Below are 14,471 nucleotides of genomic sequence, written 5' to 3'. Positions count from 1 at the left end.
GTTGAAAGATTTTTTTTTTTTTTCCAAGTTGTTCACAGATCTAGGTTTGTCCAATTCTGGAATGTCAGATGACACTAACAGCTTTTTTTTTTTCATGGGCACTTGTAGTCATTTCTCTCTCGGATCTGGATTTTCTCACTGTGTCATCTCTACTGGATTACTGCCACACAGAGTAACGTTCCACACAGTGTTACTTGAAGAGGATTTTGAAAATGTAGCTGGGTAAAAAGTGAGACCACCAAAATATTTTATCATGCTAAACTCACAATGTACACTGTACCTGTTAACAGAAGACTAACCTACATGTGTGCAGGAATAAGTCATGATGTTAGCACTGATTCACAAAGGCCTCAACAGGTTGTTTTGCTCTCTGAGGCGCTCTGTGTGCTACTTACACTATCATCATAGCTGAGACACACTGGAGTTGAGTCCCCAAACTGAAATTTCTCAAGCCTGGAGGCAACGGTCTACATGAAGGACTCTAGACTAACATTATCTTTGTCTGTTGGAAGACCCAAGTTCAAGCCAAGAATATAATTTTCCCACATCTTCTCTCTTTTTTAACAGTATTGCCAATACACTGCACTGGGCTAGCATATACCTTTTGTTGAAGGCTATCTTTTATTTTAAAGTGTCTTTAATTTCTTATTAAAGAAAATTAATAATATTAAATTATAGGAATTAAGTTTTTGTTGATTTACAAAATAGAATTATTATACAGCTGTCTAATAATCTACACCAGCACTTTTCATCCCTCAGAGTATAAAAAGATCGATATGCAGAATAAGGAATGATCGTTTTTTGAAATGATGCTGGAAACGTCCACCTAGGGATGCAATGGAATCTATCTTTAAATAAAACTATCTAGCATTAGCATTCAAAATCTAGACATGATTTAGGTCAACCACTAATCTCTCTTAATGTGGTAATTCACAAGTAGAAACACGCCCTTACATACACTGCTCAGTTCCCTACTGTTCATCTTCCTCAGACATGAAAACATAATATACTCTTGACACTTAACCCTGAAATGATGAACAAGTCAGCCTTGATCATGCAAAGTTCACACTTGAAGCATGTTGAGTAATTTCAATAACTTCTACAAGAATACTTGCATTATCTGGATATGAGCCAAAGTATTCAACAGCTTAAAGAGTTAATCACACTGCAAGATTCTCGTAGGGAAAGTGGGCAGATATTGCGGGGAAATAACCAGAACAAAACCGTGTAGTCATTGATCAGGCCACAACTGTCTGGTCTATACCAAACATCAGGCTGACAGTATTTGTTAATCAAAACTTCCATCCAGAAAGACAGAACGACATAGAAGCTCTTTTTTGCAAACCGATCCATGATACAATTTTGAACCACTGTCAGTATTGCTTAGATGTTCAACCCACCTGAAGGATTATAATCAGAAAAGAGCACTTATCTTATACTTAACAGAAGTTTGCACAGAAGTGTTAATTAACACAACACAGAAAAAATGAAGATAGATTGCAACAGATATCAAATGGAAATAAATTTAACAATTAAAATACTAAAACAGAAGCACTGGATGGGAAAGCAAAGACATAAAATTCTGTCACTGCAATCACAGGCAACCATATTAACAGGTACATAATCCAGCAAGGCAAACAGAACATCTGCAGGTTCTTGCCACTCACTGCAAGCCATAAAACAGCTACAGAATCCTATCACATAAGAGCAGAAGGCACAAAAACCCAGAACATATTGCGGAAAAGCCAGAGATACTGAAGACAATAGCAATGTGTTAAGTCATAGTCACAGGAGGGAATGTAATAGATAAATGCTCATGTAAGTCTCAGGACTGTGTCCCATGTCACTGAGAGGCACAGACACCCCTGTGGACTAGAAAATATCACAGCTACAGGGGCAGTCTGTATGACAGTGCTGCTACTACACTGTGGGACTCGGAAACACTCTTTCTGCTGAGCCACGCTACAAAAGCTGAATACAAGAAAGCTCCTTTCAACTCCAGATTCTTAGAGCAACCACCACTATTTTTTTGTCATAAGACTGCAAGTCTAGTTGGGAAACAGTAAACAAGAGGATAATTAAGATGAACAGAATTAGAATTTTTATAGAGGGCTCAACCATCAAGTACATGGTAAATGATGCCTAAGAAATGTTGGTGCTTCTCTCCCCATGTTTTCAAGCTCATCAGAAATAATCCCTCTAATGTGGTTCCCTTCAAGAGAGGAAAATCCCAGTAAAAATCTCTATAATACTACTTTGCCTTTTCTTTAGCCACTTATGGCTTGTTTAATGCGCTTTTGCTGAATTTCATATTACCATCCCTTTGCAAACCATTCAAATGAGAAACAGGTGTTAAAAGGATGGCTGAGAAAGTACGGGTGTGTTTATCAGCTGTATAAACTTACGTTGAAGAAATTCGTCTTGTTCCTCTCACAGAAGAGGCCCTGTGCAGGCATGTGCTTCAGCTGCTGCCAGGGGACCCCACTGCCCAGCAGCACATCTCGGGCCCACTGCAGGTTCTGTGGATGAAATGGGGCAGGTGAGTTGCAGGCAGGGAATGGAAATACCACCACAGGTAGCAGTACAAAGTGCTCACTGGCTTTTATTTATTAACCTGCATTGACATTTCTCATTTTGCATGTAGCTGCTGTTCTGACAGTATTTGTAGAAGCAATTTGGAGAAGACACCCCTCAGAAGAGAGAAGCCAGCTTGCTTCTCAGAGCAAGCAACCAGTCTGATCAGTCCCAGCAGACTAGTCAGTCCCCAGCAGCTGCCAAATCCAGCTTCATATCATCAAGTTTTTTTGTCTTTTTTTTTTTTTTAAACTGTCTTCTCTTCATTGATATCCACCCTCCATCTCTTGTCACATACAGAAACCTGAACTATAGGTGTATTTAAAACACCTTAATTTTTTTGTTAAAAGCTGTTCTATTGCTCAATACAAAATAAATTATATATAAAAATACAAAGTTTCACAGCAAAGAGCGGAGTTGGCTGTCTTGGGTGTCCTGTGGCCTTCCTCCACACACTAGGCCCCTCAGTTCCCTCCCCCGGCCCTCCCTGTCCCTCAGTCCCTCCAGTTTCATAGAATCATAGAATCGTTTTGGTTGGAAGGGACCTTTCAGATCATAGAGTCCAACCATCAACCTAACACTGACAAAAACATCACTAAACCATGTTGCTAAGAACCATGTCTACCCATTTTTTAAATACCTCCAGGGATGGCGATTCCACTTCCCGGGGCAGCCTGTTCCAGTGTTTGATAACCCTTTCGGTGAAGAAATTTTTCCTAATATCCAATCTAAACCTCCCCTGGAGCAATTTCAGGACATTTCCTCCTGTCCTATTGCTTGTTACTTGAGCGAAGAGACCGACCTCCCCTCACTAACACCCTCCTTTCAGGTAGTTGCAGAGAGCGAGAAGGTCTCCCCTCAGTCTCCTTTTCTCCAGACTGAACACCCCCAGCTCCCCCTCACAAGACTTGTTCCCCAGACCCCTCACCAGCCTTGTTGCCCTTCCTTCTCTGGACACACTCCAGCCCCTCAATGTCTCTCCTGTAGTGAGGGACCCAAAACTCAGCCCCCCTACCAGTGAGGCACACCTCCTGGCCCCCGGGCCTAGCAGAAGAGGCAACCATTAGGCCTGAACTGCTGAATTCAGGCCTTTTACCTCTACCCAGCCATCGCCTTCCCTGTAATTCCCTTAACCTCTCTGGAAAATTCCATGCCTGTCACCAGATCTGGTTAATAGCGCTCGGTGAGTTAACAAGAAAGTATCGGTAGGACACTAAATGATAGACAACAATTAAAAATTCCTAGCAGCACTACCGCTCTAAGAGTTCAATGCACAAGCATCTCCTGTGTAGTTGAGAATGAGGGACAGCTGTTGGCTCCAGGCAAAACATTACTAACAGATGGGACAATTATTAATTGTAAGGTTTCACTGACGGAAGTTTTGCTTTACCTCATTTTTTTATTTCTGTATTAGAAAGGAGCATTCAAGTCGCATTAGACTGGCTTTTTTAGAGACAACTTCACTACGGAGAAGAGAAAAGGAAGATGTTTGGTTCATAGAGACAAATGAGAATGTTGAATTCTGGTTTGTGTTCTGTGGGCTGGAAATATGCCTCTGTGAATCATAAATTTGATTAAATGATGTCCATCCAAGAAGTATATTCCAGTTGTAATATCTTTTTTTTTTGGGGGGGGGAGGGAGGGCTGAGGGTGAGGGGGTGGGATATTAGCAAACTTCTTATCCTGTCTTCCACATTATTTTCTTTACAAGACTGGTGAAACAGTGAAAGCCCTGCTCAATCGTAAGTGCTCTTGTCCTCATGACAGTAATCATGCAGGAACCTCCGATGTCTTACTAGAATTGGAGCACCCCCTCTAGCAAAATCATGGAATCATAGAATGGTTAGAGTTGGAAGGAACCTTAAAGATCATCAAGTTCCAACCCCCCTGCCACGGGCAGCGACACCTCCACTAGAGCAGGTTGCTCAAAACTGATTATGGATTCATGTAAAAGCCGAACACTTGGAAATACTAACCAGATATTTACAGATGTCAAAAATCCTTCATTCAGAGAGCTGATAGGGGTACTAATACAGGACCTTCATGTACGACAGTCGAAGGGATTTTGATAGCTTGCTTTTGGTATGGAACAAATACATGTTCACTCATAAACATCACAAAGTACTTTCTGGCTAGTCAGGCGAACTCGTAGATTTCATTATTATCACTGAGTGTCAAATTTAATTAAGACTGAAGAAAGCAAAGTATGTAAACTTAACTGTATATGAACTTTTTCCTACGGTACTTCTTTTGTAATATGTATTTCTGTAATCCTATTAACCTAAGCCTGCAAATTACTTTGAAATACATACAGAAGAAAATATAAAACAGAAAAGAACCTAGAAAAATCTGGTCTTCCTTGAAAGTCATCCTGTTTTGAATAAAATCAGAATCCAGTAAAAATAAGCCTATCATAACGTCCAATATCCAAGCACATAAATGCTTTATTTTATGCCAATCATAGTTACCCAAAACATAAGTAAATTCTAAGTGTGAAAATGAAGTAAAAAATTGCCTCATGTGTGGCAATCTGAATCTTACAGTTAGAACTATCACTTAAAAATTAAAGGAAAACAAAACCCTTAAGAAATCTACCACCATAAAGCTTAAATATAAAATCCCAGCCAAAACAAATTTTAGCTATGGACGTATTCCTGGATCTAAGTTTTATGATGAAAATGTTAAGAGATCACTAATTGTAGCGTCACGCTCTGGTGATCTCCTGTGCACATTCTACTGACCATCTATAGGCATGTATTTGATACGTATAATTCATAGCCTTTTATTGAACAAGATGATGACAGTAACCCAGGTAGGAGCAAAAAAGATCATTCAGACAAATGGGGCAATTACACGGTAACTTCACACAATCAAAACTAATAGGAATAAAAGATGTAGTTACAGATTTTCCACTACCCTTCTCCTTAAATCAGCATGATCAGTTATTCCCAGTAAATATGCCTGAGCAGGTCTCAACTCATTAGATTTCACAGAGTCTGCTCTGCTTAGTTTTTAGCTGATGAAGTTATTAGGAGTGGGTGAAGGGATCCAGGACACAGCAAAAAGGATTTATTCTTCTTGGCACACTGCTTGCCAGTCTGAAATGCTGGATTTAGCTGTCTGACTCAGGGCAATTATGAAGTACTCTTTCCAGTTCAGCTGTTGCCTCCCACATCTTCATCACCCCAAGATTCAAAGACAAGATGACTGACAGGGTACAATAACTTGCAAAAAAGTTTACCAGCATTATTAAAGTGGAAAAGGAAAATCTCTTATGGTCAATCAAGTGGAAATCTGAGTCACCTAAGACAGACACTCCTTAAGTCAATGGTGTCAGAAGCCACTTTTACCTAACTTGGAAACTCCATGAAGAGCTGCTGAGAGGGGTACAAAACATCTCACTATATCTTAACCCTTCCCTCTTGTTTTCTTTTATAGTCTGTTAGAAAGCTTTGTCTCAAAAAAGCCCCTAGTGCTACTGCATTAAATAAAAGCAAAATAAAAAGACTATTGACCTTGAAGGGTAGCCTTTTGAATGAACTGTTATCACCAAACTGTTGCTACTTCAAAAGCTTACATCTGTTATGCTTACAGATTATGCCTGTCTCTAGGTATGTATTAAACCTACGCATATATAATCTTGTAATTTTTACATGCATGTATTATGCCTACTTTGACTAAATTGTCATGCTACTGACATTATGTTATACCTGACATTAATTTCCCCATTAAGGACTCTGTTAATAATGGACACAATAGAAGATACAAACCTAAGTCATGCAATATCTGTGAGCAGATTCTGGGATTTACAGAGTACTTTTTATTTCGAGATAAAAAAGCATGTAAGTAAATATTTTTATTTCCTGACAATCTGCTGGTTGCAGAGTATCAGACCAGTTCTACATCCTGATCCATACGGACCATAAGGCAAATAGTTTTTTAGTTACACTGACGAACAGCATCTTGCCAAGGCCTCTCTTCTCCTTCCAAACTGTGCCAACGCTCATTTTGGAGGTAAAAATCCCAAAGGATGAAGACTTTACTTCAAGACAGAGACAAGGTGAATGGGAAACTAAAACTACCGCCCAAACTGGCAATGAAGTAGCTTCTGAGAATTCATCCTTACTTTCCTGCACGTTTATTCCAAGAAAAAATAGCTATGCATAAACTTGCTCTGATAACAGAACAAAACAAAGAGAAATAGCCTCCACAGAGTAAGCAGGATTTTGCAGGGGAAAAAAAAAAAAAAAAAGAACACATAGCCAAACAAGATGTTGAAAGATTTTGAAAAGGATGTTAAAAAAAGCACTCAACAACTATTTTTACTAATCTCACAACAGCAAAGCCAGTAATACTGTAAAATGGGAGAAAACAGATTGCATATGGAAAACTTGTTTTTCTATGCACTATGGAGACCTGCCAATCCTCTCCTTTCCCAGCCAACCATGAATTTTGGCCATCAGTCTAAATTTTTCATACAAATTCCTGGCACTGGTACATAAATGCTGAATTTTCCAAGATGGTTATATGCATTTAAAAATTAATTTCAGCTTTCTAAAATTTACCAGTAATCCACTCTGCCCCCACAGCAACTCAACCTGATGTAATTTATCTCATTTTTAAAATCAGGCTTATCATCAGTATATCTAAGCATACTTCTTACTCCAGTTACTGCCGAAAATGCTTAGACGCATTTTGTGGTTTAAGTTTGTTCAGGAGTGTAACTCTCACTAAAGACACAGTAGTGTACCATTAAACACAGACATTTGACATTGCTCTACAAAAGAACCTGAATGAGTCATCAAAGAAAGAAAATTACAACCTCATGACAGTATGTAGTATACGTATATCAGTAGGAAGATTTTTTTTTTTTTGCAGTGTTAAGTAGTTAACTAGGGAGGGAAGGGAAGGGAAGTTGTTTGTTATGCAGAGAAGCAAGAAAAAAGGAAAGCAAAATGCAATAATGTTAGTTGAAGCCGACCTGGTAACTCCTAGGCTCAAACAGGCAGGATTCAATTTTTTTGAGTTCCAACAGGAGGTAGATTTAGACAAGAATTTGTATTTCATACAGAAAAACATAACAAATCACTAAGTTGATATTTATATAGGGAAAGAGATACAAAGAGCAAAAGAGAAGGCTTCATCAGGAAAAAAAAAAAAATAGAAGAAAATATTTTACAAGTAGTTCCTCAGGCAAGGACATGCTATTTGAACCAATAAATTGAAAACAGGCAGCCTTTTTTGTTGAATGTTGACACAATCATTTGTCAGCAACAGTAATGACAGATTGCAGGAATCTACAGCTCCTATTAATGATTAGCTCCATGGAAAAATTAACAACTGTCACATACAAACAGCATAAGAATGTTTTCAAAACAAGCTATCTTTACAAAAAGTGGTAGTATTTTTCTGGATGATCACAGTACAGCCAAACGGAATATTCATCACCTTTCAGTAGATCGGTAAGACATGTTACTGCTCAATTCGCAGCAGTACTGTTGAGATGTTTTCTACCATGACACAAGGGGTATGATTTATTTCCATTCCCTTCCCTTTCCTATTATTCACATGAGCTTCAGTACTGGTGGAGAAGAGAATTCAGGAAGCCATGCAGTGCAGCATATGACATAACACAAGACTTCCAAATACAAAACCTGTGAGTTCAAACCTTAATTATGACAATTAGGGAAATAACACTGATAATTTCAGCGTACTATTCATACATATTTTACTAACTGATACTTCAGAAAGACAAAGGATTATAATAACAGAAGTACGCAGAAGTAAAATAAAGAATGACATAAAGTTAAAACCAAAACGATGATAATTCATAGCAGAAAGCTTTTGAAATTAATTTTATTATGAAGAATATGCAAGGGTCATGCTGGAGCAAGCAAGTTATTCTGTCCTCGCCTCAAATAGGAACTGATACTCTTACAGGCACCAAAACATTATTATTCCGGTTTAATCCAAAATCACCAGCCCATGAGCAGTAGGATCTCTGACTTTCACTCAGTGATTTCTATACAGCAAATAATTTTGTCTTACTCAAGATGACCTGCATGCCCTGACAGTGGGAAAACTTTCATTCTATGGACAAAGACCCAAGATCCATAGAAAGTCTATGTCACATGATGTGTTTACACCAACACTGATGAATTTCTGCTTCCAAGTCACTTTTCAGTCCACTTATTTAGTAAAATAAATAATTGCTGTCATTTTTATGAGAACATCTTAATTCATGTGACATATCTAAAAGGTAATTTCCTGCTGAATGACAAAAAATTACTTAGTTCAGTAATAAAAAAAAAATTTTCTACTCAACTAGCCTCACACACATGAATCAGAATCTAGGAACTGAAGACTTGCCAATTCAAACTGCATTAAACAAACTTCCCAGTTGTATTTTAACACTGAGACTTCTGAATTAGTACAAATGACAATACAGTTTGTTTACTTGGGCAATAAACAGGCAGTCAGCTATTGTACCAGCCCTCTGCTTACCTTGTGTGTTTTGCTGTATGTGTACAGATATGCCAATCTGTAGAGGCTCTTGTAGTGCTGGGGGAAGCGGCTGAGACACAAACAGAAGGAGGCAATACACTGCTCCGTCAGGAACTTCCGCTGTTCCTCAAGGTCTGCTGGGAGACCATGAGGAAATTCAGATGCATCTCCACAAGGTTCAGCTTTCTTTTTGCAGTCCCACTGTGAGGGTGGGGGGATTGCAGATTTGATGGGATTGCCAGAAGCAGACTGAGGATCCACCAGAATTTTTTGGCCAGTAGGCTCAGCAGGATGGTAAGATTCTGAGCTTTCCAGCAGCTCTTCTGATTTTCCTGCAACTGGAACATTAAGAGAAGACAAAAGTGACACTGAAAATTATGAAATATACAAACTGACAAAAATTTAAATACAACAAATGGTAATTCTTTTCTTCATTAAAGCATAGACAGAATTATTGAGTGGTTCCTGAAAAAAGTATGACTTTTCCTGATGTTTAATGAATAAGTAATCTTCGGCTCATGAATAAACAGAGCCACACACTGATCTCTCTATTGTCCTTATTTGGGATTTTCCCTGGGCAATAGGAAGAATTCAGTACGTCTTACACAATGCAGGATTTTATATACTGTTGGAAGATGAGGGAGGAGGGTGGACAACAACAAAATAAAAGCGAAAATTCAGTAAAATTCTATTGCAAAGAAAGGAAGAAAGAACAGAAAATTAAAGCCATCCTGCCAAATGAGATGCATTATTCTTAACAATCTATCTAGAACACAATTCCAGAAGAAAATTTAGGTTCAGACAGAAGGATTAGCAGCAGCTAACCTGGCCTTCTGTATATGTAGACCTACAGTTCCATCCAAATATTTTTGCAATTAACTTGGTAATTCATAGTTCAATTGATCCATCTTTTCTTGAAGGATACAAAAATCTTACTCCAGAAGACATCTGTGACAGTGGGAGCTTCCACGTTTCCTGTTAGCTAGTCACTATTGCTGAACACACACATGCTCCATGCAGATTAATTTTTTTAACTTTGATTTTTGGTCATGGAAGTTTACCATGTCTTTGTCTTTGCTGGAATAAAGAGCCTCTTACATCAGATCCTATCTCCTTGCAGGCTAGAGATATACTAAAGTATACTTCATCCTCAAGTACGAAACTGCTCCTTTTCTCCAGTAAGGCTGAACTTTGAGTCAAACGTTTTCCAGAACAGAAATTCTCAAAATTTGCTTACACAATTTACGTATCCATTATAATTTTACTCTACAGATAGTTTTATAGAAAAATACAACATTGGTTCTAATAAATGTCAGCAGTGTAAGACTGCATTCATAGTCATAGAATCGTTTTGGTTGGAAGAAACTTTTAAGATCATCAAGTCCAATGGTTAACCCAGCACTGCCAAGGTACCATTAAACCATGTCCCTCACACAGTCTTTCTGACAGACAACCGATGACAATAACACAACTCACTGCAAACCTGACTTTAGTCTGGTACCCAAAAGATTACTGAATTTAGTGATCATGTAAGTACTATTTTACAAAACTAGGAACTGACATCTATTTCATCATGTTGATGCAAACATCACCACAGGCTTCCCTAGCTTAGGCAAGACTGAAGTAAAATACTCTTAAAAACAAGAAACCAAGCTAATCCAAGTCTGCGAACAAAAAATGACTAGTTGGCAGTTGTTCCTAGTGAGATCAGTGAAGCAAATCAGGGCTATCCACATAGCATGGTTACTGGATCTATGAAACTGGAAAAGACATATAGTGTGAACTGGCAAAAAAGACTTAACATCCCACAAAGGGCCACAATCCAGAAAGGTGGGCAAAATTTATATATTGGTCTTGCTTGTCTTTCCCTGCTGAGCTCCAGCGTCTCTATCTGCTGCCACATCCAACTGTGCAAACATCAGATAAAGGGAAATTCCAGCTAATGGATTTTGAAACAATTTTTCCAGTGGAATACAGAACACTTAGTACTATTGTATATGGAAAAATCTGGTAGAGAGCAATTCCACTTCTCCACTAAATAAAGTATCCAATGGAATAAAACATCTAATTCCACTGTTTGTGCTCTTCTATGTACTGAACATCAGTCTGCTACGGGGCCAGAACAAAAAGGTCATCCATACATGGGGAAAAGAAAAAATGTTTTGTTTGAGATTATCTTCAAATAACTACTCCTTGAACTATTTAGAGATTTGAAAAAACTGAAGAGTAAATAATAACCTAAAAGAAGGCAAGCCAGTCAAGGGGCCACCACAGACAGCAGTTTATCATTATTCTTTTCTTTGTAGGGTTTAAGAGGTAGCACAAACTGGGATGACGGCCACATAAGCAAAGCACAGTTTCAATTTTAAGGTACACACATACATGCAGCAATAACGCCTAGTTAAAATTCTCAGTCGCAGTGCAGCACATTTCAGAGCTTCTGAATGCCAGAAGAAACATTTTAATGAGAATATACCAGCTGACATTATCTATTAAATTGGGCATACTCTTTTCCTCTGTAGATCCCAGGGTCTCTTTGCCGGGCATCAGTGTATCAGCACAGGCAGTAGAAATCCTCTTCTCTGTGTAAGTCTTCCTCAGGCTGTCTTGAGAACTGGCAGGCTCATTAAACATATCCTGTGTGGAACTGGAGTCAGACAGCACCGCTGCAGTGCTATCCTGACTCCGCTCTGCAAAAGAGATAAAGAAGGAATGCACCTTTTCCTACTCACCAAGCTGTTACTTGCATCTTGGTAACAGCAACATCAAGCTGCAGCCACTCTGCAAACCTCTTATAAGTGCAATACAGGATCCTTAACAACCACCAATTCTGCTGTCTAGAAGTATTTATTTTCTTTTAAGTTGTCTACTTCAACTTATCATTTTCATCTCAACTCTTTGTGCTAAGAAATTAAAACCCCAGTCTTCTTTCACTAGGTATTATTTAACACTAATGTAACAGAGAGCTCCCTGCCCCACCACGTTTCCTCCTAGAATATAAGCCTGGAATTTGATTCAAAAGCAATGATGCTCAACTTTCAAAAGCAGTTAGGCTGAGGATGCAATATTTCAGCTACTATGGTCCTATAAAATTTCCTAGTTTTACTGTGCCATTTACCTTGAAAAGCACGCAGTATAATTTTGAGTCTCACACAAGCAAAGCTCAATTGACAAAAAGAAAACCATGAGCAACCATATGGGTAAAAATTACTTGTGAAGGACAGAAAAATCAGTACCGTTATAGGGCGAAGACTTACAGGAGTGATCACTGATGCCATCTATCCTGCAGGTGTTAGATGCTGTTCACCAAATGTTCCAAGACGTGATTTGATATGGCAAATAAACAATCCATCAAAGAACTAGGTCTAGGATAGATAGGGAAACTCCTTGACTTCAAGGCAGCAGACAGAAGAAGAAGTGACTTTGCCTTGACAGAGTGGAGTGGTGACTGTTGGCTCCTGAGTACATTACAGTCACAACTACGTTGTTAATCTGCTGATAGCTGTACATAATAATAATAATGACAATCTGCTAATTTACAGCCCAGGAAAAGTTGTACAGGATCGTGACTTTATCACGGGGGATAAAATTCACAACTCAACAACAGGCAAGTGAAGACCTTCCACTCATATCTGAAACTTGTCTGATATAACCCAAGTTCTCCTACATCAAGGGTTATCAGAGGCAACCCTGCATGACTAAAAAATGCAGTTTATTATCTCCCACAGAAAGATGCATGCATATTCCCACTGAGATGTGAAATGGGCATTTTTCTGTAATATTGTGCCAACATAATTCAGTGTCCAATAAAAAATTCCAATACAGGCAATTCTCTCTAAATCTGTAGCCCAAAAGATTAATTTCCAGTTTCTGCTTAAGATACAGGAACAGCTTAACCAAGAAGCATGTTACATCCATTGTCTAGGTAGTTCCACTGCATTCTTATTCATTAATTTTCTTGATAAGATCAAGGAAGAAAATTAAAAAAGCAAAAGCCCTCGCTTCAAGATGAGCTGATAATTTAATTAAATTTCTTCTGTTCCATCTGAAATGCACTTGTTCAGGAGAGAGCTAAGGGCCTCCTATGAATTTATTTTATCAAGATAAATCCCTCTGCAGACCTTCAGCTTGCAGATCAGGTTCTGCTTATTAGGATTCCAACAAATTTAAACCAAATTTGATGCACTCCGTAGGCTTTTCACTACCACACAAAGAAAACCTTCCCTTTCAGTGAACAGATCTTAATAAAACTGTATCTTGCAAAAAGAATGGGGGAACAGTATTTGCTTCCTAATTGGAAGCTATATAGCTGGTTAATGATGACAAGTTTTATACAGAAAGAATGTAATTATAAAGAATGGGAAGAGAAGAATTCTGAAGAGAGGTCAGTCAAGCTTTAAATGACTCATTTATAAAGCTTTAATAACCTTCTGTGGTATAAACGGATACTATTGAACTCCCAGTTGGCATCAGGAAAAACATTTACAGTAGCTCCCTTGGTATTTTTTTAAAGGAAGTTTCTGCATCTGTGGCAAAGAGGCTGAATTACTCATCTAGGGAAGAAAAAAATAAATAGCAAACATCCAAATGTTGCCATGAGCCTGGAGGTTAGTTCTGATGTGTGGGTTATGACAGATGAAGCATTAGAATGTAAATCAAGAACTGCTGGACCAATAAGTGACAGCGATATCAGATCACTAGGAAACAACACTAACTTCTCAGCATGCAAAGACAGACAATGATTTAGCATGTTAAATTTCAAATGTATGCATGACAGGGAAGCTTTTCCCTATGGGGAACAAATGTAAATATCTTCTTACAATTAGCTAGCTATTTTGATTTAAATTTCACTCTGTAATGAGTGTAGGTCTAGGTATGTATGTTCATTCTCCTTTTCTTTCAATACACTAACTATATAAAAAAAATAATCTTACTGATATTAACATTGGGCTCCTCAATTACCAAAAACCAGAGGAAGACTACTATTGAGACAACTTCCAATTATTTTAGATACTTCTTGAATGCAGTAGATGCTTTCAAACTAAGCGGACCTGATGAAAAACACTGGAGTATTTCAGAAATTAGCAGCAGCCACCAGTTATTAGTATTAATTTCTCAGAAGTCACAGAGGATAGGTAAAGTTCCAGGGAATGGAAAATACAGCGTAGTATCTGTCTTTACAGAAGATAAAAGGTCAAAGCTATTAGCCAGACAGCTTTCATTTTCCACAGAATTATTTAAGCATAAATAAATAAATCTGTCTATAAACACCTAAAAGATAACAAGATCAGTAACAGAAAATGTGTGTGTATCCCAGCACATATATACACATGGGTCTGTAAAGAATTAGTGATTCTCAAACCAGAACTGGCCAAAATGTCATGGTATTGTAA

At 38.2% G+C, this 14,471-nt stretch overlaps 1 protein-coding gene across 1 annotated transcript in view; it reads right to left on the bottom strand.

Annotated features, from left to right (window-relative positions):
- Positions 1-14,471, bottom strand: part of CABIN1 (calcineurin binding protein 1) — a 116,921-nt gene that overhangs the window by 60,230 nt on the left and 42,220 nt on the right. Inside the window, exons 26-28 of the mRNA XM_074159794.1 lie at positions 11,586-11,768; positions 9,079-9,416; positions 2,406-2,519 (exon numbers count right to left, since the gene is read on the bottom strand). Of these exons, the coding sequence (XP_074015895.1) occupies positions 2,406-2,519; positions 9,079-9,416; positions 11,586-11,768 (635 nt within the window). The remainder of the gene's footprint in view (positions 1-2,405; positions 2,520-9,078; positions 9,417-11,585; positions 11,769-14,471) is intronic.

This window comes from Numenius arquata, chromosome 16, assembly GCF_964106895.1.
Source record: "Numenius arquata chromosome 16, bNumArq3.hap1.1, whole genome shotgun sequence".
NCBI classification, from domain to species: domain Eukaryota; kingdom Metazoa; phylum Chordata; class Aves; order Charadriiformes; family Scolopacidae; genus Numenius; species Numenius arquata.
The sequence above is the reverse complement of the archived record's forward strand: the minus strand, read 5'-3'. Positions and strand labels throughout refer to the sequence as shown.